Source organism: Lates calcarifer, linkage group LG23, assembly GCF_001640805.2.
Source record: "Lates calcarifer isolate ASB-BC8 linkage group LG23, TLL_Latcal_v3, whole genome shotgun sequence".
NCBI lineage: Eukaryota > Metazoa > Chordata > Actinopteri > Centropomidae > Lates > Lates calcarifer.
In genome coordinates this window covers 13060659-13087550 of record NC_066855.1, presented here as the reverse complement: position 1 = coordinate 13087550, position 26892 = coordinate 13060659, and the positions used below count along the sequence as shown (strand labels likewise).

At 40.9% G+C, this 26892-nt stretch overlaps 2 protein-coding genes across 3 annotated transcripts in view; one reads left to right on the top strand and one right to left on the bottom strand.

Moving 5' to 3' along the window:
• Nucleotides 1–3835, top strand: part of insyn2a (inhibitory synaptic factor 2A) — a 30411-nt gene extending 26576 nt beyond the window's left edge. For both annotated transcript variants that reach the window (XM_018699231.2, XM_018699232.2), the window contains one exon: nt 1443–3835. In XM_018699231.2, coding sequence (XP_018554747.1) covers nt 1443–1626 — 184 coding nt within the window. In that variant the 3' untranslated portion in view covers nt 1627–3835. The remainder of the gene's footprint in view (nt 1–1442) is intronic.
• The window catches only part of dock1 (dedicator of cytokinesis 1), a 167794-nt gene that overhangs the window by 92326 nt on the left and 48576 nt on the right, over nt 1–26892 (bottom strand). The window contains 5 exon segments of the mRNA XM_051066127.1: nt 8217–8312; nt 10822–10949; nt 16188–16294; nt 19977–20047; nt 24794–24902. Coding sequence (XP_050922084.1) covers nt 8217–8312; nt 10822–10949; nt 16188–16294; nt 19977–20047; nt 24794–24902 — 511 coding nt within the window.

Below are 26892 nucleotides of genomic sequence, written 5' to 3'. Positions count from 1 at the left end.
CATCCAGTAGTTTGACTGAATTCTAATCGATGAAGATTTAAAAAAAAAAACTAGTTGTGCTTTATAAAGCTCTCAAAAACGATGTCTCTGTGTTGCAACAGGTGATCTTTACAGATGCCTTGTATTTCAATCAGAGCAGGCCGCAGACTGCCTAGCTCACCTTGACACTGCATAATCTCTCTCAGTGTTAAACGACAGCGCCTAACCTGACAAACTGCAGAATTCATGAGGTGGATCCTGTTGCCATTATGTAAGTCTATCCGTCAGAGTTCCCACCCACCCGACTCAGGCTAGTGGCTGGAGGAAGCTTTAGCAGATTAAAGTCCCTCTACACTTAAGCACAGCTGAGGCTGTAATCTGAGTTTCACTCAGCAGTACCTAGTAGTCAGATGTGTGCGGGTGTAGGATTACAATGATGGCCAGTCCAGATAAATCCCCTAGCACCCTGGGGAAATGTGGAGGACACAGAGAAGGAAAAGACTGTGTGTGTGTGTGTGTGTGTGTGTGTGTTAGTGCATGTACAAAAATCCCACAAATCATTCTGCATCCCCATTACCTTTTGCTGATGTTGTAATATTGTGCAGGGATCAAAGCATCATGATATAAAGTAAAATCCTAAAAGACTCACATCAATATCCAGGCTCTGATCTCAGTTCTAGCGAAGCAAATGATCTTCGGTTCAACACCTCCTCCAGTGACCGAGCACTCCTCAGTGGGAAAAATACTAATGGGCTTCCCTCTTGCTTTATGAATCACAATAATAATGCAAATAACAAAAACGACAGCGGCAGCAGCCATAGTGGGCAGTGGATGCAATCGAAAACAGTCTAAATTGGGAGATTTTTACTGGGAAATAAGGATGAAGTAAGCAAGAAATCTAGGTCGCTCTGCCTGGCTGAGCAGTGCTGTGACAGATGCCTGTGTAAGGGGTCAAGTGAGAACAGGCCACGACGTAGATACTTAATATGGTTAGAGGGGAAATGTGGCAGTCAAAACATGTCAAGATTAAAAGAAGCGTGAAGGGGAAGGAAACCTGAGTGGCTTCAGTGTCGATAAAGGAAGAATATACGTGGTAAACTGTATCACATAGCAGCCTGTATTCAAATAATGGCCAGGTTTGCAGCCTGCTAAGCAGAGGCAAGCTCAGAATAAAAGCCGGGTAAAAAATAAAACAAAATATAATACTAATAAAATGGTACCTGAACTCAGGTGATAAATAGTCATGCTACACTCACCATTCCATTGCTATGTATGTAAGAGAAATGCTGTTACTGCTCACTGATTCATTCAATTCTTACTGAAAACAGCAAGGATTATTATTTGCAGGTGGGCTTCAATGTGACTGATATGAAAATAGTGTCAAGGTTGCATTAACAGTAGCAATAGCAGTAAGCACAAGTCAGAGTTTGAACTGATTGTGTGTCTCTGTTTCTTTGATGTAGTGTGGAGCTGGACTTCAAGCAGCAGGAGGACAAGCTGCAGCCACTGATGAAGAGGCTTTGCCCTACGGAGGACGTCCATTTCGCCCCCCTGCCTTACCCCCAGGAGGCCTTCACCTCCACCCCGAAACGCAAGTCCAAAGCTGACTCCAAGAAGCATGCTCGCTGGAAACTTTGGTTCCTGTGAACACAGAGGACCGTCTCCTCCCCTGCTACCGAAAACACAGGATTTACGTGTTTGTCTGGCCATCTACATTTGTTTGGTTTATCCATCGTCGTCTGGTTTATCACATCTCTTTGGATTTTTGTAGACCTGGTAACCAGTCTCTTTGGAGAGCTCCACTACTGGATACTGAACCCCTTTCTCAGAGATGACAGGATGTGTAATGGGACACAAGTGTGGATTCCATGGAAATTTCAAAATGTCATGCTTACCAAAAATGGATTCAGTGTTATTTTGAACTAATTTCTTCAAACAGGGTGTGAAATTACACCAGGGCAACATATGTGAGGATCCGCAAGGTGAGAAGACGAGTTTGATTTCCCTCTGTCTATTTACATATATTTTTCTAGCCAACGTCCACGGGGGTCCTATTCTATGATATTGGTTCAGAGACTGTCACATTTCTACTCACCAGTTGGGACTTTGTCTTTCTTTCCAGCCTCCAGGAGAGGTTGGCAGTTCAACCACAATGTTCTGAGGTCTACATCAACGGCATAAGCACAATTAACACTGTTCAGGATACATTTTCTCCAGAATTATTAAAAAGAACTATTTTGAGTATCAACTCACATGTAGATCACCTACTAACTATAACAGACTGAAGACTTTCATAATATCTAAACAAGAGACCTAAAGGACAAAGAAGTCAGAGATGTTTATTGGAGTTCTATGATCAACTTTCTATCCATCGCTAAAATGTCTCCTTGAATCAACTGACTTTGAAGTAAAGAATGAATAAATAACACTTATTTTCTTAATAACATTTGCAAAGTTAGACGTCAATGTACTTTTTTCTATATAAATATATATCTATATACATTCACTTTAAGGTTTAGTGGAATATATTTATTTGAGCTGCAGTGAAGAGGGGCTGTGCATTTTAAAAATTGCAGTGCATAGAAAGTCAATAATTTCTGATTCTTAATTCCCTTTCATACATCAAGCTTAGTTCTTAATAAGTCACAGTGCATATGGTCATTTAAACCCAGTACCCTAGAGAAAAGAGGGAATCCATAGTCAAACTTCATCACTGTAAAACCATACAGAGTTCTGGCTCAACACACACACAAAAAAAGTTCAAAGCTCCTCTGTTTTTCCAGTAATGAAACCAACTATAATAAATAATGTTGGTTCTTAGCACATTTGAGGGATAAAAGAAGATAGATGTGATTGTATTGCTGCAGTATCCTGCATCAGCTACTACGATAGCTACTGAAACCAAGGCAGAGAGACTGAATGTGCCACTTCTGATCACAACCAGGGCTTCTACAGTGCAGGGTGGCAGGCGTGTAGCCTCGCATGCTTTTTACAACCTTCAGATTTTGCAGGATATTTTCTAGCTTTTCAAGAGACACTTTTTAAAGAGAATGACAAAAAGTCTTTTCTTTCATCCATCCATTTCTTCTCCATTTTTTAATTACTAGCTCCTTGCTCATTGCTTCCCATCTATTTGACTGTAAAGTAAAAGCTAATGTAGTAACTCCACACAGGGTTCAAAGACTATGTACAGCCAAAATAATATTTGCATTAATATATATATATATATATATATATAAATATATTGTATAGCATCAAATAGGGCTAAAACCATTTTAATGAGTGGGAGAGCAGCCAATATTTGAAAGAAAACAACATTAAGTTAACAGCGCCTGCAGAAGCATAAAAACAAAGTCACTCTCAAAGCCAAAAACACTGCCCCCAAAAAACAGGAAATTTGCCAAAGTGGTTTCAAGGACATAAAAAAAATAAAACAACTTTATCTACTGTCACAACAATACCTGGTGAACTACTAGATATCACTGGTTTGACCTTCACAAGCTCCAACATGCTGCTTTCTGTTGGCTACATGTGTTTCACACCTCCACTCTTGTACATGCCAGGTCGGTTTCTTTCAGTAGTTATACTGTAGCATTGAGAGAGAACTAGATGTTTATCTGTACCTTAAAAGAAGTGCAATTGATTTAATATGTGCAATACTGTGTATTTTATACTGTTTTTTTAACAAAAGAAAAAATAAAGATATTTAATATGCAAAATATGAAAAATAAAAACAGACATCTACAGAGCTCTCAAAGTATGAAGATGTTGGAGAGATGTTATTTTCATCAGACATCAGGCACCTCCATTGTACTGATTTAGCAAAATTTGCAATCAAAATCTCAGAGACAGATATCTCAAACCTGGGCAAACAATGCCAAAACATTCTGCATGGCTAACTACCATGGGAAAGTGAGGAAATATGGTTTTTGTAATTTGCTGAACCAGCCTTGTGAAAACTAATTCAGGATTTCTCTTAGGGATGTATGCAAAACAATCAACTCCACAAATTTATGTGATGAAAAGCAGGAGATAAGGTTGAAAATACACAGAAAATCAGCTCCGCATCTCTTTGATGGCACAACACGAGAGCAGAATACAACCAAGGGATAAGCAGCAAGGGGCTTCTGGTGAACAAAGTTAACCTGCCTTAGAACCTGCTTGTGATCCAAAGCTTACACTCACAGCACAGCTCATGCCCTCACTGTTCCTACTTGAATGCCGTCTAGGGACTTTCAGGCATGTCGGTGCGTGTAAATGCATCCTCCTGATGTTTTGGCGCAGACCAGCAATGAGGTGAAACCACGAGGTGAACTGGGGACAGAGCTCTGAGTAAATGCCCCAGAGATGCAGAGTCACCCTCACACAGACGCATGAAGCTCCAGGAACCAATGTTGCTCCAGGGCAACAATGCCCCCTCCCCCAACCCCCCACCCCACCCGTAGCAGGGCCATCTACCACAGTGCTACCCTGCAGTGGATGTTTACAGCATACTACTGAGGGTAGAAAAAAGATACCCGGTGCACCCTTTAACTGCAGTCCGCTGTGGTTTGAAGGTGATGAGCATCAACATGCGAGTCCTGGTAGTTTTTTGCGCTGTGTTGACAGCGAGCACGCGTCTGACATGAGTTGTCGCAGGGTCAACAAACCCAAGAGGACACTCAGTCAAAGTTTCGGCGCAGGAGAGGACAGGAAAGGAGAGGGGAATGAGTGAGTGATAAGTGCACGTTTGAGGCATTATGATGCAGTGCCATATCTCACTATGCTTCTTTTCTGTAAGAGCTCTGCAGCAGTCTGGCCAGCAGGAGAGAGAGAGAGAGAGACAAGAGCAAAAGAGGGAGCCGAGGATACACTAAGAGAAATATTTAGACAGAAACAGATATAAAGACAGAGAGATAAAGAGAGTGAGTGATTCAGAGAGGGAAAGATACTGGAGACGGTTTTGATCTGATTAGTTGTCATTGAGATGGCTGTGTTGCAATACACTGTATTCGGTCAGTGAGTGCATGCAGCAAAGAAAATGCTCTAGCCCCTATAGCCGGTCAGCCCCATACTGTCAATCAATAAGAGAGAGTCCTTCCTCTGCAGCTTTCCACTTCATTCCTTCTGCACGCAGCAGGACTATCATCAGGATGATCGTGAAGCACTTCAACCAACCTCTATTCCTCAAAACTACAACTATGAAAAGTTCAATGGGTCATTTAGTCAACATGAAAGTATGGCTAGCTGTCTAGCTATGTATCAAATTTGTCCCCAGGTCTGTCAGGTACATATATTATTAATTTTGATTGGCAGAAAGAAAAACATAAACGTTTGTTTCATTGGCTTGGTTGTAATTTGTGTCACAGGTTTTTTCAGCTGCAGCTTCCTAACCATGTTTATCTGCAGTTCTCATCCAGAAGCTTAAAGTAGAGGAAGTAATAATAATTCAAGGGCATAAAGGTAGAACTTGGTAATTTCAGCAGGGACAGCCTAAATGTTTCTGCTACTCTCACCAATGTAAATGTATTCACAAGGACCCATCTCAACCTGTGTGAGAGTGGACATGAATATAAAGATGCAGCCTGCCAGGGTGTCCGACGCTGCAAATGTGTGGCGATGCTGTGTCTAAATCGCTAACAGGCGTAGCACTGCAGTGACAACACACAACAAAACTGACGCCCCCAAGCCGTCGCTGTGATCATTCTCATCAACATTCTGTGTCCACCACCACCAGAGAGAGAGAGAGAGAGAGAGAGAGAGAGAGAGAGAGAGAGAGAGAGAGGAGAGAGAGAGAGAAGAGAGGGGCGGGAGGCAGAGTAGAACGTTAATGCATAAATCTAAATGTAAGAGGCTGCCACTCAGAAGAACAAGGTCGGTGTTTGGCTGCGGTGTTGTGTGAGCAGCAGCGCGCAATCTGCCTGCAGAGTAGGCAGCAGTACCCAGAGGCTGCAACAACAGTCCTCTGATTAGAAAGCTACGACTTTTCTAGCTGCACTAACTGGGTCTCATAGCTGTTAAAAATTCACACCAACCTTATTGATCATTAAATAATGATTTGAGCTTCAAATACAGCTTCTGTCCCAAGTACAATAATATGTATAGTGTTTGCGTAAAAGAGCCACAGCATCTTTCAAAAAGACGATGCTTTGATGTGACTTCTAATTCCCAAAGTGCAAAAGGACACACGCTTGATATTATGCAGGTGCTTAGAAATGTCAAGGCAGTCAAGTACAGTGGCTACCTAACTATAGGGACAGCAGCTGACAAAAGCCAAGGACCAGCAGGGACAATAACAGCGAGCTGTATATAGGGAGGTGAAGTAAGGTAGAGGGCAGCAGCACATATATACAAAGTAGATAGTTACAATAAGGGTCACTCGAGGTCACGGGTAGAGTAGTTTCATTAACCAGAAAGGTACCTGCTTTGCCTGTAGTGCCATTCAGCAGCCTCTGCTGGAAGCAGGGAACACCATTTCACCTACACCACAGGGGGAGAAGGTGAAACCTGAATGCACTTACTATAATACAGCATGTTGACAGCCTTCTCGACAAAGTGGTAGGCAAGCTTCATATCTGAAATGTATGATGAAAAGACCCCAACAGCAGTGAAAGATAAGGGGGGGAGGGGGACCGCACAAGCTCTAGTTCTAACGACATATCTACCAGTGTACAACCTCTTTTCTGGATCTAAAAATGAATAAATAAATCCTCTTCGACAATGAGCCAGGCAGGGCAATGCAGAGTTTGTATCCCTGGCATAACAATGGGGAGAGATCTAGACAGGGAGAGTAAAGTGGGAGTCCTAGTCCCTGGAGGGAGCTGGCTGGGAGAAAGGGGGCAACAGGGAGGCCTCAGCTCAACTCACAGCTTTATTAGCCTTACATTATGCAACGTGATGCACACTGGTGATCTGTTACACAACAGAGGGCTTCCCATTTACACGATTAGCTTGGTGCATCACTGAAATAGAAGAGTAGAATCTCTATAACCACCAATCACTTTACTGCAACTTAGAAAGAAAGGAAGCATGTGAGTGGAAAAGAGGAGAATGAAGAAGGGAGAACGAGAGGACACAGGGGACAAAGGATGACTGCTGCGAAAGTATTATGGCACTATGACATAACACACACACACACTCACAAACACACACAGGATGATTAGTGTGTGATAACTGCGGGTACTGCTGACTTTATTAAATCACCCTCTGCTGGTGTGGTTCAGTGACTGGTAATAAAAGCAGATAAGCTTCCATTTAAACAGGTGATGCCGTTTCCTGCTGCTGTCCAGATGGAGAGGTGCTGCGCGTAAGCACACACACACACACACACACACACGCACGCATATACAATAAATAACGACGATGAGAGGAGAAAGGATACTACACCAGCCAGAAACAGTATCAATATCATCAGTCAGTATCACACGACTCCATTTTCCTATAGGTATTTGAAATTCAGAGAAAATGTCTCTGTCATCACTTATCTGAATTTAAGTGGGCTGTAAAAGTACCTTTAAGCGCCCTCAGAGGAATCTCCTTCATCATAAAAACTTGCGTAAAAACAACTTACGTTCATTACCACAAGTCTCACTTTCAAAGTCACATCACAAGCTGCACGTAGCTCGAATGAATAGAGGCAGCAACAGGATGCAAAAGAAAGTCAAAGAATACAGAATTTGACATTCATGGGACTTTTTGGACTCATGAAAATGGATGAAGGCTTTGCCACGCACATCAGGCATACTTATACGATGACTGATAAGTGCATTAATTGCTACCGAGCTGTAGTGGAGAATGCGATTGGGAGAAGGATGCTTATGGCAATGGAGGGCGGGGGGAGGGGGATACAGTGATTAAGATTACAGCGCAGAACATCAGAAATGTTCTAATAAGTGAGGGATCAGACACACAAACCAGCAGACACACAAACACACAAAAAAATCATGAAACAGCAAAAGCAAAACACATACAGGCTGGCACATAAACAACTGGCTGGAGAAAGATATGAGCAGATCAAAGCCACTCTTAGATTGAAGTTGGGTGAGAGCATTCTGCCAAGGTAGACTTTACCTTTAATGATAGGTTTGTAATGGGATTGGAGTTGCAGTGGGTTTGTGGGAGTTCAGCTTGTTGGGAGTACATAGGCCTTTAAATTGGAGTGTGTGCGTGTGTGTACAGTAAAGGTGTACAAGAATGTATGTATGTGAAAACTAGAAGAAAAAAAAGATGGAAAGAGAGTTGGTTGTAGACAGACTTACAATGTGAGGGGAATCGCGGCCCATGGAAATAACTGTCCTGTTTACTGTCCTCAGCAGCTTCTCCATGATGATCTGCACATGCCACTGGGTTGGACCCTGGAAAAAATACAGAAACAAATCCATATATTAACACACAAACATAGGGAAGGAAGGACACAACAACATGATAAGCATTATGAGGAAAAAATCCACTTGTGAAAACCGTGTTTACTGTGATTTTTAATGCATTCAAAGGCTTATTTTGTGATGACATGTTGTACTCTACTGTTGAGCGTATCAACTGTACATATAAACACTTCTGACAGAGCAGACATTGTTTACATAAGTCATACTGCAAATAAGGTTGTATGGCAGGAAAAAGAAAAGTGAGGTTTTATAATTGGCTGACAAACAGTCTTTTTGCTGCACCACAGTCTGTGATGCTATTGAGGCTACTTCTAATATAAAAATTGAAGGCTCCATCTGTTCTACATTAGATTTTGAAAGAATCATTGTTAGATGTCTGTAGTAAAATGATTAGTCCAGACAGAACTTTGAAACCTTGATTCTGAGTGGCTGCATCACATACACTTCGCTAATTATCTGCACAAATAAGAAAATAAACCACCAAATAATAAGGGCAAAACCTTCAACTGATTTAAAGTCAACAACTGCTTAAATGCTACATTTCTGGGCAAGATAAAGCAGTTTGTTGGAGCTGGAGCTCTTTGGTCCATGGCACAACTTTCCACCAAATTTAGCTGAAATCTGTTCACAAGGTTTTTGAGTTATCCTACTGTTTAAAAACACAAAGTGGTTTGAAAAAACTGGGGTTTTTTGATAAATCACAAAACAAAGAATCTGTTTGTCTATATACACAGATATGAAAAATGCTAATACTGCCTCTTCATAAACTCTGAAAATATTTATTGAGGACATTTTGTGCTAAGAGACCTGACAAATGTGACTGATGCAGCCAAGATGATTTATACATTGCAAATCCTAGCTTTTGGAAGGGAAAACACCCATGGGGTGCTGCTTTCATAAGTGGGACAATTTTCCTTGGACATGCTTATTAGTTTGAGTGAGCAGAGGCCTGTTTCTTACTGTCTCTACCTGTCTGTGGGGGGAATCTTCTAAGCAAACCGAGCTCTGCAGCATCAACCTAAACTTTCAATAATTTACATGGCTCTTTCTGTGGCTGAAGAACTCATGCACGCAAGTATGTGCACACACACAGACACAAACGTGCATACAATCGCACAGAGGAGTGCTGCGGAGAATAGACTCTGAGAAGAGATATTGCCTTGTAGCGCAGCAAGTGTGACGCACATTTTTCGTGAAAACCCACAATTCCCAGAATATATTTTTTTAGACAAAAAACAGGTCTGTATAGACTTCTTATACAAACCCAATGCATAAAGAAAAGGTCTGACTTTATTTGTTTGAATTGAGCTATTCAAGGGGGAACACACAATTGATAACTCAGAAACTCCAGTGGACAGAGGTATCCACAGTGGTTTCTTTTATATCATTTCCCTTTGCTTATCTACATGCACATATGAGTCTGAGAAAGTATGTAGTGCAGGGCCGATATGAAAGAGAGAGCAAGGCAGTGAGAGGAAGCAGCAATACGAGAGATAGAGAGACAAGGAGTGTTAAAGCCAGAGCAAGTGGGAGAGGTGGATAATCCCTCGCAGAGTGGAGTGTGGGAGGCGAGGCCGCCGTGATCAATGGCGAGGGGAGTCGGAGAGGGCCTGAGGGAGGACATCAGGAGTCAGGGCATGGATGAGGATGAAACACACTCACGAGACTATGTGTGTTTGCGTGCATGTAGGCGGGTGTTGCCGTGCGCACTTTGTGAGGTCTGAGGCTGATGCCTGAGTATGAGTGATGTGGACCCCAACGAAAATTTCATTTCAGTGCTGGCTGATTGATCAAGCAGCTGATCGACACGAAGTTGACAACAATTTTGATGTTTAATTAAACATATGGTGTTTTCAGTTTCTCAGATTTGCTACTTTTCTTTATTTTATGAAACTGTAAACTGAATATTTTTGTTTTTTGGACTGTTGGTCAGAAAGTACAAACAATTAAAGGATGTCTTTTTAGAATCTGGGAACTTGTGACAGACATTTTTATCAACTTAACAATTCACTAACTAATTGGATAAACAAGATGGATTGATAATTAAAACTTGATTAGATATGACTGGCTGTGCAACTGGCTTTGTGACTGACCTTAACGACTGCTAAACATCATTATGCAGACCACATTACTTATAAGTTTCTCTGGGCCTAGACAACCAAGGGGTAAAGCAAAGCTCATCACCATGTTCTTGGAGCACATTCATGGTGCTGGAGATGGCCTCTAGCCACCCTGAGCAATGAATTACAGAGCACGGCCAAATGTAGGGGTTAGTAAATTAAGACTGCTGTAAAATCTGCTCCTTTTGGGACACGCATGGCAATGAAATAAATCAACAGCACAGTGATCAGTAACTATTTAGTAAAATATCCACAGTTGAAATGTGCTTCCTCTCTATGGGGAGACTGGATCCCCTTGTGCTACTGTTTATCCTAGAGGGAAATTAAAATACATGAAATTGGAGAGCTGTGTTCCTCACCACATCCTTCCTGTAGAGCACCTCCAGGATGTCACTCAGCAGCTGGCAGCAAGCCTTCAGCTCCTCCCGCTTCTCCAGGTGGAACTTCAGCTGGTCCGTCATCAGCGGCAGGAGGATCTCGCGGCAATCTGCGGGGACACCACCAAATGCGCACATTTACAATGGCGGCTCAATGCAAGGAGCAGATGATAGATCGCACGAGGTAGCACAGCATATGCTCCCGACACAATGTTGATGCATATGCATGCAGCTTGTTAACAGCTTCTCACAGCTCAGAGATTAAATTAAAACAATGTACACAATGAACATATGTATTAAAATGACTGTGGCAAAAGCTCCCAAAATCCCTAGGAACAGTTACAGTACAATAGCATGACTGTCATAACAATACTAAAATGAAGCCATTTTCAGTGCACACCTGATCAAAAACCGCCCTTGAAATATAAGGTAGGAAAAAAAATAATTAGCCAAACACCCTGTGACCTGACACCACAGCTAATTACATCTCAACATCAGCATGAAAAATCTGACCAAATTGGCCAAACTGTAATGGGGCCTTTAATCAAAGCGCCTAACCCCCTACTACACCGGCAGGTAAAAGATAAAGCATGGCCATATATATATATATATATATATATATCTCCAGGGTATGCCCAGGTTAAACCTAAAATAACAAATAAAAGCAGAAAACAGCAACTGTATTTCTAACTCTGTCAAAGTAACACTTAAAATTTAATTAATTCTACACAACTTGCAACCAAACTGTACCTAAAGGTTCAGCTGATGTTGACAGCAACATCAAAAAGTGAATTTCCATATGCAGCAGGTAGAGAATTTGGCAATTGGACATGGAGGACAGCAGCGATAAGCCAGAAAGTATTCTCATGGAAGATAAACCTAAGGCGGACCGCCACAGAATTATCATATTTTTTATTAAACCTTCTGATTCCAATCTTAGTGGCATTTGTGTATGTGCATGTGTGGGTCATATTTAGCCTTGGGACGAATACTGGAGGTCGGTTCGTTCAATTAGAAGATGGGAGGTATCATGGGGGCTGGGTTAAGTGACTATTTTATAAAATTAGAAAGCAATCACATAACAGTAATAGTTTATGCCCATTGCCATCTAACTTGTACCTCTCAATTGCCCCCATGCAGTGTGCTGACAATCCTTCTCATGGAGAAAAGGTCTGAGAACTGATGTTAATGTCATATAAAAATATAGGAAGAACATAAGAGCAATATACTGAGTGAGAGCACCACCACCTACTCTTCAAATAACAGTTTTTACAATGTGAAGAGACATTGCTCTTCTAAATGGACACCCAACAATGGATTTCAGTTTCAGAATCAATACAATCTCTCTGCTTCACAAATAATGTTACAGCTCTAATAAGCTAATCAGCTGGGACAAAATAAAATTTTAACTTCATTACTCATCAGAGCAGATACATACACACATACACACACAAACACACGCAGACATAAAGCTTTGCCAGTTGTCAATACTGCTCAAGGCCGAATGATAAACTGCAGGATGTAACACATAATGAATAGCATGAACTATGGTGACCTTTTCATAAACAGTACCCAAGGGTATTGAATATAAATTCAAACAGTGTGCTACTTTCTCCAATCCATTTCTTAAGGTACTACATGTGAAATTGAGCAGTATGGAGTGTTTCCAGGAGACAGACTCAGAGAGCAGGAGTGAATGCTTTCATCCCTACATACATCAAAAAGATAGAATAGCATCTTTGACTAAGGTGAATGTCTTCAGAAGCTGTTTCGCTTTCACTTTCAGTATAACTGCAATTAACCATAAGCCATAAGCCAAAGCTCCACACAGAGAACATGATGAGGCTCTGTAATGAAAAGGTAATGAATACATTACATTGTAATTAGCAATTTAACAAATAAAGACTACTGGAGAAGCTGAAATTTCATTTTTAACAACTCAGGCATTGATGAGTGCATCAATTACACAATTATTCTCTTCTAGCAATCTTCTAGCTGCTGGACTGATTTGAATTGCTTTTAATGATCCAAATGTAAAAATAATTATAGAGAAGCTACTGCTTGAAGATAGCATATCTACTAAATATGGGGTCCAAATGATGAATCACTGTGTCTGCAATTATGTTAAATGTCACCAATTAACACATAAAGTTGTTGTAAGTGAATGTTTGTGTAGAAAAATATTGAAAAAGACACTCAAAAGGGAATCAAGAACAAGCAGGAGAAGCTGGTAAGAAAATCAACAAGATTAAAACTCTACACAAACCCTGTAGTGAAGGGTTAAATGCTCATTACACCCCAGCAAAAAAAAAAATACTGGATTTATAAACTGGAGGTTGAGCCAGAGGAAAGTTGTTACCCAAAGAGTTTATCCTCTGATGACTATGACAGTGTACCAATATTTGTATGTCAGTTTTCCTTTTTTGGTTTGAGGGTGACGCAATAGGAAAGGTGACATGGTCACCAAAGCTCATTAAGTTTCTCACATAATCTGAGACACATTACATCTGAAAGCAAATGGGTGACACAAGATGAGACATTGAGGTGACAACTAAATGAATGGCTGTGAAGATATTTCACTTTGGATGAGTATTGGGCCTGCTGTCTCTGCCATCCCTAGAAACTAATTAGAGATAACCTCCCAGTATAGTGGCGTTACCCAAGCATGTCACTTTAGCAGTGCCAATTTTTTTGTCATTTTGCCAATGCAAAACTTTGATAGAGTTTAGAGCAACACTCTGACTATACATCTGAAAAGCTCAACAAATCATCAGTGAATAGCTTCTTAGGTCTTCAACTCAGCTATTATTCACATAGCTTCCACTGGTTATCACCTGAAAAGAAATGTGGATGGTAAGAGTCTTGTCACATATTAGCTAGCCCTAACACAAAGTGACAACCATGTCTGCGCTGAAGTATTTTTGATGCTGCGAGAGAGAGCACCAAACTATCTGCTTGATACAGAAATAGAAATGTGTATCTATGTGTTTGTGTGTGTGTTCAGTAATCTTCCAGGGCTTGAACACAAAAGTAAATCTCCTATCTGAGGGCGTGTAACATTGTATGGAGTGTTTAATACCTTGTTTTTACAACGCTTCAGTCCTCATTCCCTTTGCACCTCCTCCAAAACTCAAAATACACACAGGTAGCAACATACACATACACACACACAGATGCATAAATGGACATAGACATGTGAGCACATACATACGTATATACACACACAGTTACACACACCAGTGGCAGGGAGGGAGCAGGGACAAGCAGACTGGAACTATCAAGCTAGGCCATGAGTGCTCTCCTCAAACTTCCAGCGCAAACAGATTTTAGACGCTACAGTGATTTTTCCCCTTTAACACAGACCAGAAGAGCAGCTGACATATTTGTTCTCTTCCAATGAGCCTATTTGCAAGTGATTTAATGCGCCCGTCCTGCTCTCTCCTTTTACATCATAAACAGTGAAGGTGACACAATGTTGTGCCTCCAAAACAGAAAAAAAAAATGAAACAAGACACTACCCTCTTTTCTGAGTTCATTAAGTTTTCATCTGCAGCAGGGAAGTGAGTATGCATACCAATCAAAATTCAGCACACAGCATTTCAAATTCCAATGTATAGATGAAACCCATGGGGAGAGGAAAGTCATCTTATTGTCTAAATTTCTCATTTTCAACAGAAATAAGCCCATCAGGGACTGAATAATACTATTTTAGGACATGTTTTTGCAATGAAATTCTTAATATGCTGCCTACAGGAAAGAAAGCACCTCCATCAGTGAACACATTCAGTGCATACTGATAAGCAAGTGCAGACTGCTAAGAAACTCTACTGAGGGCTGAGTGTCTAGGTAAATACCTCTTGCTGGGCATTCATTTGCACCAAGCATTCCAGTACATTTCACTTTGGTATTGGCTGGCAAGGGAACCTTTCAAGGACCACTTGGGGATCAGGATGCTAACTAAGCAATGCGTCCCATGAGCATGGGCATGGGAGCTGATTAGGCTACCTTAAGAACTGCCTGGCTAACCCGTTTGCTCATTGCAGTGGTCATTATCCACAATAAAAACATCTCCAAAGCAGAGTTCAACTTGATTCTGATGTGGAAAGGACAATTTCTACTACTGGAGATGTTCAAAGCACCAGTGTGTCGAGCCGCTGAGAGAACTGAGCATCCAGATATTCCATATCTACATCCCAGCAACAAGTCCTCCTGCTGATCAGCAAGCCATTCACGAGCATCAGGGAGGCTGGTTTGTCCACAATTACACCAGCAGATCAATAGTAATGACCGAAGGACCTCGCACTGAGCTTTGTCCCTCAATAGTTACTTGCTAAACTGGCCAAACCACAAATCGACAATTTTATGTTGCTAAAGTATAAAAGGACTGGATCATTAAGTTGAAGGCAGAAACATTTACATTGTGTTATGTTCAATATCAGAGCTTATTCAATAGAATAAACTTGCCATTACACGCCAGTCCAAATTCCATCTCATCTTTTTTGTTTTCTGGACATTCATGCTGAACTGAACATCTGCTGATGACGGAGGCAGAGAGCAACTGTGCAAGTGGATAATTATTGTCCACTTGCTTCACGTTAGCCAATCGCTCTCAGGCATGTGTTGTCCCTGCCAGCCACATTAAATCACTGCTTGCTGTTTTATTGGGTTAGGAACTTTGCATTTAATTTACCACCACAGGACAGCATGCGAGTGTGAATGTGTTTGTCTCTAAATCGAGCCTAACGTGGCCTCAGAGGACTGCTGCCTCCAGCAAAATGTTTGGCCCTGGACCGTCACTGTAGCAGGGCCTTGTCTGCAGGTCACCGCAAGCTAGCCTGGCTGCAGAGACTGGAGAAACAGGCTCTAATTAACCATCTCTACATCCGTGCCTTCATATTTGATACTACATCATGGCCAAAATATACAACAGTACGGTGCCCAAGTATATTATAAAAGTGTTGGTGTGACTTTGGAAAGGAAAACAAGAACAAAAACTCTCAGATAAACAAATCTAAGGAAAAATGATTAAATAGTAAAAACAGAGAAGGAAGGAGGTGCTGAGACTTTAAGACTGGGTAGATGGGAATACTGATATTCTGATAAAGACAAGACAAGTGACTTTAGCAGTGGGGATGCTTAACTCTCTCAGATAACAAGAGGGATTTCCACTACATCTCACCAATGACCTTTACTGTGGGCTTACACTGGGCTGCCTAAGGGAGGCAGGTGGTGTGTGTGATTGCCTATATTACTGCACCCTGAGCGAAGGTGCACGCTGTGAGGAACAATGAGTACAGTTTCTGTGTGTGTGTGTGTGTGCGTACGTGCGTGCGTGCATGTGCTCTCACCGTGATGAGTGAAGAGATCGCTGTGGACGATGTCAATCAGACAATCCAGCTTCTGTTTCACCAGGCGACCCAGAGGAACCTTTAGGATGAACTCGGTGAAAAGCTTGCTACAGAAACAGAGAGGGGGTGGAGACAATAAAGAACAAAAAGGTCAAACTGATCAGGCATCTTGGTTTGGTTGACTGTGTCCAAACCACAATCAATCATCCAAAACGGAATTAAAGGCTCTGCACAGCCACACAGGTAGATCTCAGATATTCTGGCCAGGGTTGGAGGACATAAAAACATATAGAGTGAGACAATACAGATTTGCCAACTGACCCTGAAAACTGACCTATGAACTCTGAAAACAGCTTCCCAGTAAAAGTAGATTTTGCTACGTTTGGTTATATTGGAGAGACAGAGTGTTTAAATCATGGAGTGATGACTGATTCGCAGGAGTTTTGTATTCATGAGATGAAGTGCATTTATTTCTCTGGTACTTATTTGCTTATGTACCCAAAACCAGACATATTCTTCATCTCTTCTTTAAATCTATAAAAGGTTTCCTAACTGAATATTCAGAGAATGGATTATATCATGAAAAATACTGCTATTGTAATACACAAATATGAATAAGCTTGAGGGACCTTACAAATATTAACTTGTTAAAAAAAAAAAAATCCTGGCTGATTAGACCTATTTTTTTATGATGAAGCTGGATTGAGTTATGGTACAACTTTGCTACAGTCTCCAAACTTTGTGTGCTTAAAAAGCCAAAAGTTCATTAACACCTTCAACAAAACAGGCTAGTCGAGTCAGAAAACTGTCAATCAAACACAGTCTGTACACCCACACACCCCTGAGAAGAGTCTAATCAGCCCCAAATATGTGAAAACACCTGTGTGTGCGTGTGTGTGTGTGTGTGTGTGTGTGTGTGTGTGTGTGTGTGCAACCTTCACCTTCAATGGCTTCGGTGTTGCTTTTGTGTTTCACAAAACTACAGACCTGAAAGATTTCTAATTCTATACAGTCTTGTACATCAGCTAACACTATTCAACTAAATATTTTTAAATTGACAATTCTTTTTTTTTTTTTTTCTTTCAAGATGACCATGTAAGATTAAAACTATGAGCATTCAGCAGTTCACCAAGCCTAAAAGATAAATCTACATTCATGCACACACATATAGCTGACAGTTTTCTCCTCAATGAAGAGGCCGGATCCTCGTTATGCTGGCAAGCTGAGGCTCAAGGAGGAGAGAAAAGGTTCTGGCAGGCGATGAAACACCCCCCCCACCCCCAAGGCTTCAATTTAGTCACCTCCAGCTCAGCCACTCAGCCAGGTTTGTGCTAACAACAGGAACAGCTGATACCACCTTTGCTCAGACAGGCCTGTGATTTATGGCTAAGTGAATGCTTCCTAAGGACCACCGCTTTGAGAATTAAAGCTAAAATCAAAAGCTTTTCTCATGTTGTTTCCACTCAAACTACAGAGAGAGTGGCAAAGCATCTATCAATTGTGCTCTTTCTCCTGTCTCACTTTATTGTTACTGGAAATTCATTTTTGGACCATGAAACTTCAACACAAATATTATTAACTTTATTGAGACTGACAACCAGGACAGGTATGACCTAATAATTTAATTAACATCTGTCAACAGCAGTCCAAACTGTCTCTCCAGTTCCACAAATAGGACAGTTTGGGCATTTTACTGCTCTTCACCATGCAGCTGGATGGCATATGGTTCATTTGGCTGCACAGTATTAGGCAGGAGTGCAGGGAGGTCATGTGGTTAAAATTTTTTCAGGCCTTATCATGAATGACACAATTAAGTATGAACATTTTGAACATTTCTGATCTGACTTGAAATGAAACAGAATCACTGTCCCAAACTTAGAAGGCATTTGGTGAATCACCTCCATTTGTAGAATAAATTCTACAATTTATTCTACAAATGGTGAATTACCACCACCTCCACCCCACACACATTCCCCACCTGACTCTGATAGTGGTGTAGTTGAGGCCAGAGGCAGGGCTTGGCGGACTTGTGTGTGCCCAGAATCTGCTGTGGAAATGGCAGCTGCCCAGGCGCTGGAAATGAGCAAATGGAAGGGGCTCCTTGCTGAGTGCTTGCAAATGAGCAGGCAAAACATATTTCAAGGCCTGGAAAACACCTACTTGTACTAGCTCCACTAGCTTCACTTGTGCCCATCTTTGAGCTGCAATAAATATAGATCCCAGTGTCAAGGGTGTTTATTATGGCCAAATATTTGTTGAAATAATGTGCAACAATACAGGGTTTTCCATTTAGAAATATCATCAAGCAGAGGCGGACAGATCCTGTCAGCACTTTGTCAAATTGTTTTTGATGATGGTATAAATGGTAGCTTAAGCCATTAAATATGGCTTTTTATAGTTTTAATTCATAAAAGTGTATTAATTGCTTCTTCTGTTAGTGTAAAACTGTGTAACAAAATACATATCCAGTAATCCACCATAGGTTTGTGATTAATGATGAAATAACTAAGATAATTTAAGAAGAATCCAAGACAGAGCTCTACCATATTTCACAGACGTCCTTTTGATTCAGCCTCTTTGGAAGGAATATTAGATCATTAGGAAAAGGAGAAGTTGAATTTTTTCTAACAAACATTAGACTCAACCTGCTGATTTCCCCAACGCATGCTTCACTGTCTGTGTGCAGGATGTTTCATCATAATCAGCATGACTCATGCATGACTACATTAGTTTGAGCTAAATATTTACAGATGATAAAATGTTTGACCAAAACTTCAACAAAGTATGTACTTAAAGATACATTCACAGCCAAGAAGTGTTTCACTGAATATCAAATATCCAAAAAAGCTCCATAAATGAGGCCAATCTATTTTGTTTTTGTGCTGTGTCCCTTTAGCATAACAGATTAAAGACATTCAAATGGGACAGAAAATCAAGGGCACACCCGTGAGGCATTTCTCACAAATGCAATAACCCTCTGGTCTCAATAATGTGCCTAGAACACAATCCCAAAAATACATAAAACTGACACTTTTGGTTAAAGGTTATGGGGGTCATTTGACATTTACAGCACATTTATTTCTACATGTAAGGAAAAGTTATTCATATGAAGGATAAATCAAGTTTTCTGTTCAGTTTTGTACTACATATATAGTTTAGTATTACAGTAATATAAGCGTGTGATACTTCAGAAGTCATTTATTATTAAGACAAGCATTAAGCTACAGCAGATGACATTCACGGTAGACAACATTAACTGGACACTTGAGTGGAACAGTAAGTGAGTTTCCAAGGCAACCTGAGCATGTTTAACCAGTGTCCACTGCAGTACAGCTCGTGAATGTTGAGCTGCTGAATAAAAACAGCCGATGGTAGAGAGCCACACAAACACATAAACAGCGCTTCTAAGTCTTGACGGCGACACAGTATCCCATCAGCTTGCTAGTGATTCATCTAAATATAAAATTTTAATTCAAGCGGACGCCTCGAAAAACAAAAGCAATTAAGATTTCCTCTTTCATTCCCTGGAAAAAGGACATTTAAGGCTAATTGGAGCGTTTTCTATACATTTGCTTTAATGAGCTGCTGTGGTGCTCTTTAGCAACACCTTCTCTGTTTGAGAAGCTCACAGAGACACACAGAAATAATTAGTTCACAGAGATGCGCATGTGATCTGCTGCGATAACAAGTTCTCATCTGCCAGTGTACGCTTTCCTCTCAGATTATAATTGTCTACACCAGGCGTCATTTGTAATGGTGATGGGAATATGTAGTGCATCAGGAAATTACCTCAGTTCTTTGGGATCAAAGACCAGCTTGACATCATTGACAATGGTGGGAATGTACTTCAGTGCAGCACCCTTTACCGGAAGAAGAAACATGTCAAGGTTATTTTCATCTCTAAGTTAATTAGTTTAGTCATTGATTGATATTTAGTAAGCTACTCAATCCCACATTATGTAATACAATATTTTCCCCAAGTAAGGAGGGAAGTGAGGGTTGTTATGTTGTGTGTTTCATTAGAGCTGATTCTGTGTCCTCCTTTCCTGTTTGACTCATGGAAAGTTAAACAGCTGATGACAAAGAATAAATATTTTTTGATGAGCAACAGGTTTGGTGTCATCACTTTGTGTTTGTTTGATACTATGAGTGGGTATTTTTTATTAATAACCTATTAATATCAGATGAATTACACAAAAACTGCAACAACTCCACTACTGTTTATAAACAATCTCAGACACTAAAGTCTCAACTCCTATGATGTCTCTTCCTAGTCTCATATAATTTCTTTCAGACTACTTGGAGTCAGGGGGTGGTGTTAAGACTAATAAATAAACTGGGACCTACAGAAGATGTTTTCTAATGATACCTTGATAGACACAGCCAGATATAATCTACTTTTGCTCATTGATACTATAATAAAGTCATCAAGTGCGTGCACCCAGCGGCTGATTACAGAGCCATCCATTAATAATGGGAATAATTAACCGAGCTGACACTTTCCTCTCTAACTGACTGCAGCTAAATGCCGGCCTAGGTGGGTTGGGGTGTTTATACAGCATCTGTGCAAATTAGCAGCAGTGCCAGTCAGTCTCAGAGGTTGATTAGCCATACAAACGTTTCAGATGCACGCGGGACGTCATCCGCTACAATCCACTGTTTGTGATTGTGCATGGTTTATTTCTGAAAATATGTGACAGGTAATTAGCAATGTTTATGAGGTTGGTGAGAGAGAGTATTTAAATGAAACACTGTGAAAACAATTTCCGTTTGGTAGGTAGGATACTAAACTTTTTTAGTGCTGTAATACCTGCACCTCAACACATTCACCCCGACTCCGCAGTCAGAAAGAGTTACAGAGACCGAAACATGGATTTCAAAGAAGATGTTTGACTTTGATTCACTTAGCAACCCTGATGAAAAGCCAACTGCCTCTGTTTACCTACTGAAGAGGCCATTTTAGCAGAATGTCTTTTTTGCTTTGTTCTCGGCAACAACCAGACTCCCACCTGTTGCGCTGGGCTGTGCTGTGTGAAGTGTCACTCCAAATCTCAGTGGAGCTGCGGTGCCGTGTTGTGTGTCTCACACAGTCACCAGAAGCAACTGTCTCTGTGTGTGTGTATCTGTGTGTTTATCAAAGTTTTTCTCTGCATGTGTGTGGGTCTGTCCAGATGTTCATCAGGATTCAGACTTGAGGTATGATGGGACTGCTCATTAGCTTCCACCTGTCACAGTGCTTTCACAAGGGCAGACTTGGGAAGAAACCAGGATTCTTCGCTTTCATGCTCGTTCCTCAAGATCAGTTTTTAATTTACTGACAGTAAAGCTAATATCTCACCCAATTACACAGCAACTGACTCCTAATTGACTCCTGAGCTTCTCCTATGGTTGAGTGTGCACATGGATCTACTGTAGGTGTGCCAAGGTGCATGTACCCTGTGATTATGTTATCTCTAAAAGCATAGGTGTGTGTACATGAGCATGTGTGTGCATGTGAGTGTATCTGCACAAAAAATATATATATATATATTTGGACAGTGACATAATCTTCATGATTTGGGCTCTGCATGCCACCAAATTGGATTTGAAATTAAACATTTAGGAATTGAAACCATTTTTATACAAAGTCTCCTCATTTCAGGAGCTCAAAAATAAATGGACAAATTAACATTACCATAAATAAAATGTTCATTTTTAATACTTGAGAATCTTTTGCACCCATGGACATCACCAAACACCGGGTTTCCTCCTTTGTGATGCTTTGCCAGGCCTTTACTGCAGCTGTCTTCAGTTGTTGCTTGTTTGTGGGTCTTTCTGCCTTAAGTTTTGTCTTTAGCAAGTGAAATGCATTTTCGATCGGGTTGAGATTTGGTGATTGGCTTGGCCATTGCAGAATATTCCACTTCTTTGCCCTAAAAAACTACTGGGTTGTTTTCACAGTATGTTTTGGGTCATTGTCCATCTGTACTGTGAAGCGCTGTCCAAACAACTTTGCTCCATTTGGCTGAATCTGAGCAGAAAATATATTTCTATACACTTCAGAATTCATCTGGCTGCTTCTGTCTTCTGTCACATCATCAACAAACACAGCCATGCATGCTCATGTCACCACACTGCCTCTACCATGTTTTATAGGAGACATGGTGTGCCTTTGATCATGAGCCGTTTCAAGCCTTCTCCATACCTCCTTCTTCCCATCATTCTAGTACAGGTTGATATTAGTTTCATCTGTCCAAAGAATGTTGTTCCAGAACTGGGCTGGCTTCTTTAGCTGTTTTTGGCAAAGTCTAATCTGGCCTTTCTATTTTTGAGGCTGATAAATGGTTTGCACCTTGTGGTGAACCCCCTGTATTTGCTCTCATGAAGTCTTCTCTTTATGGTAAACTTAGATATTGATACACCTACTTCCTGGAGAGTGTTCTTCACTTGGGTGGATGTTGTGAAAGGGTTTTTCTTCACCACGGAAGGGACCCTATGATCATCCACCATTGTTGTCTTCCGTGGACGTCCAGGACTTTTTGAGTTCCCGAGCTCACCAGTGTGTTCCTTTTTTCTCTGAATGTACCAAACTGTTGATTTGGCCACTCCTAACATTTCCGCTTTCTCTCTGATGGATTTCTTCTTTTTTTTCAGCCTAAGGATGATCTGTTTCACTTCCATTGAGAGCTCCTTTGACCGCATGTTATGGGTTCACAGCAACAGTTTCCAAATGCTAATACCACACCTGGAATCAGCTTCAAGCCTTTTACCTGCTTAAGTGATGATGGATTAATGAGGGAACATGCAGCCCATGAAATAGCTTTTGAGTCAATTGTCCAATTACTTTTGGTCCCTTGAAAAAGAGGCGGCTACATATTAAAGAGCTGTAATTCCTGAACCCTTCCTCCAATTTGGATGTGTATACCTTCAAATTACAGCTGAGAGTCTGCACTTTAAGCCCACATTGATTATAGAACTGTATCTTGAATATGTTTTGGTAACCAGCTAAAATAACAAAACTTGGGTCAGTGTCCAAATATATATGGACCTAACTGTATATGTTTGTTTCAAATCTGTAGTCAACGAGTTTGGGGTCAAGGACATTCAAAAGACAATGAAGAGAGCTTAGAGGCAGGAGGAGCAAGGTGGTGAAATAAATACCTTAAGGAGCAGCTAAAGAGGAGAAGGCCAGAGGAGCCCCAGACCACAGGACAGTCAAGGTCACAGTGAAAAGGAGATCGGAAAAACACAAACACATACATACCAGCACGGACAGACAAGAGAAGTCAATACAAACATATATAATGTGTGAATGGAAGATAGATCTGAAAGGCTAGGGCTGCACAAACTATCCTGAACCCATCAACTCCTTTCCAACTTTCCTTCCATTACAAATGGAATCAATAACAAATACAGTTTGTCACCTTGACGAGCAATCACTGACTAAGATCCCTCAACAAATTCACTCCTACTGAGGAGTTAAGTATTTTTATATTACATATAATCATACTGTATGGACATAAAGTGAAATATGGTCCACAATTTTTCAACTTTTCAAATGTGTCACTGTCTAATGTTGTCACACACATACAGCCCTGAATGAACTTTACATAAATATAACTCATCTAAAATGAGCAGTGTTTTGAGACTAAGTATTTGACAAGATATTTTATGTCGTTGATTTCTGGCCACTGCAGACACATTTCAGTTCATACCTAAAAAGCATGGAACTTCCAGACTGAGCCCTAATCCTAAAGGAATAATTTGACATTTTGGAACATACAAGTGTTTGCTTTCTGGGTGAGAGTTAGGTGGGAGGATCAATGCTGCTCTCATATTTGTACTGTAAATACTATATGAAGCAAAAGCAAGCAGCTGGTAAGACTAGGAACCGGAGTAAACAAGTAGCCTGACTCTGTCCAAAGGTAGAAACATACGCCTACAAGGATCCCTGAAGCTCTATACCACATATCTTGTTTGCTTAATCCATCCAGTCTGTTTCTTGCCCGGGCACGGAGATAATCATATTATCCCCCATAAAACTCCAACTTTTGTTTTTACACTTCAGTGCAACAGTGTAACACGTTGTACGGATTAAATAAACAAGATACAATGTGTTAATTAGCAAGCCACAGAGGTGCTGGTAGAAAAGCTAACAAGCTGCTGGCTGCAGCTTCATATTTACCAAACAGACATGAGGAGTGGTACTGATCTTCTCATCTAAGTCTTGGCAAGAAAGCAAGGAACCATTTCCCAACATGTCAAAATAATTCTTTAATCATCTATTTAAGATACTCTCTGATATACCTCATTTTATTTTATGTGCAGCCCTGCTAAGGTCACATTGGGAGAAACTGAGAGTAAAGATAAAGAAAATCTGCAGAGACGTGACAAAGGTGAAGAAAACAAAAATGAAGGACATAGAGATCATCACTGAGCAGCTGCCGTAGTAGTTAGCATCTAACAAGACACATGCATCTCCAATTACAGAGCGTGCCATCCAAAGCAAATCACAGCAGATTTATTTACAGTTCACACAGCAGCAGTTATTTACTATTCACAAAGCAGCAGATATTTCTTGGCACGGAGTTGGAGCGATAGCATGCAGTTGTGGACAATCAGCCTACCTTTACCATGCCAGTGTTCTCTGAATTACTGTTCATCATGTCATTAAAGGATGTGAAAAGGTTCCTCAAGGACTCCACGAAGTCGGCCTCTCCTTTGTTCTCATAGAGCCTGGGAGGAGATGAAGTAGAGAATTACATTGGCAGATGATCACAAGGCTGTTGTTTATTTCATCCCTGTGTAAACAGCCCCACCCGCAGTGGAAATGACAAGAGTTTGATGATTCCCTGTTAAATCATTAAAAGCAGCCAGCAGAATGGCCCGTGTGTGTTATCAATGCAAATATTCTTGGATCAGAACCACAGACATCACTCTTGCTGCCAGCCAGATTAGCATTTAAAACAACATGACAAGACCCCGAAGCACCTGCCTGCTTTCATGTGGAAACAAAAATCAGAAAAATTAATGATCTATGCTAATGATTCTCCTGGAATACTATGCGCAGAGCAGAAAGCAAATGCCATGGAAGGGTTCACTGACTTTACTTTCTAATCTGTCTGGCGTATTAGTAGTACTAATGTCTCTTCTGCAGGTTTGGTTATGTGGAGTAAATGCTACCCAGTGACTGTAGCAACTAAAAAGGCAGTGATCACAGAACAATTGCAGAAACCACTTCCCCAATTTCTAAGTGCATGGGAATACAAAGCGGGGCTTCCTCCATAATCCCCCCAAAAATTCAAACGCTTTTTATCCCACTTGCAGAGCCCATAAATCTCCACAAACTGGGTATTAACTGTAAATGAGCTGCATTGTGCTTGCTGCAAAGTAATTAAGTGTGCCAACTACCCAGATAAAAAAAATAAATAAAAATTAGGATTTGCGAGAGAAATTGATATTGTTTGAAAACACACACTGAGGCAGAGGGAGGCCGGTCAAAGAGGGGTGAATTATTTAGATTGCTCCCACCGCATCAGATTTGAATGGCTTTCTTCCAGAGAGGTTGGATTTTGTGGTGCCACAGTCTCTCATGGGGCCGTGGGTATTACATGGTCCAGGATAGTCACTCTTCGGGTGTTACAGAAATCACGGGATTAGAGGCACCTGTCTCAGATCTCCCACAACAACAATTACCCTTAGCAGGGTAAGCTCAGGGACAGCCTCACCGGGCTCAAGTCACGAGGGAGAAATTGTATGATTAGAGTGTCTCCTCTACCATTTCATAGAAATGTTCTGCCTTGGCACCTTCTCCTCGAACTGCATGAAAGGCACCAACAAATGCAACTTCATTATTTAGAGGAATTTTAAACTAAGTGCGACTCGGCAACAGTGAGCCAACAGAGCTGATGCTGACAACCAACCAAAGAAAGTGTTTCAGCAACTATAAAACACAGGTCCACTTCAAGGTTGGAAGCTGGTCATTCATTAACCTGTGAAAGAAACCACTTGGTACACAGTGTGAACATGGACATCTCTAGATTGGTGCGCCATTGCAGTGGTCTCATATGTGAGTTAAAGGACGGAGCGTCCTCCAGACATCGGACAGAAAACCAATCAAACTCTGCACACTCAATTAGACCAGGATCATACATCAGCCCCTGAGCCGCCAACAGCTTCATTCCGTGGCTCGACAACATTATCATCCATTTAATATCCTCACAGCCAATTATAAATACATCCATAGAAATTAACTCACCCAAAGAACGTTCACTTTTACCCATTTCAACTTTATCCAGCATCGTACTGTGGATAACACAATCAATACTGCATACAATGTTGATTTAAAAAAAAAAAAGAAATTATACTGAAACCACTACATTATTTAATAAACAACTGCTACACAACTATTAGTATAAAGTCAACAAGCAGTTCTGTTTCTTTAATGTTTTAAGGAGTAACTGCATCCATGCTGCAAGTCCTTGTCTTCACAACACAAAATGCTACTACCGTAATTTCCAGACTACAAGCCGCTTCTTTTTTCACACACTTTGAAACTTGCGGCTTAAGCAATGATGCAGCTAATTTATAGATTTTTACGGGCTAACGAGTTTCATGCCGCAAAAACATTTAGACACCTGCGGCTTATAGACAAGTGTGGCATGTATATGTACCTTCTTTTTTTTTTTTTAATTTAGTGGGTGCGGCTTATAGTCAGGTGCGCTCA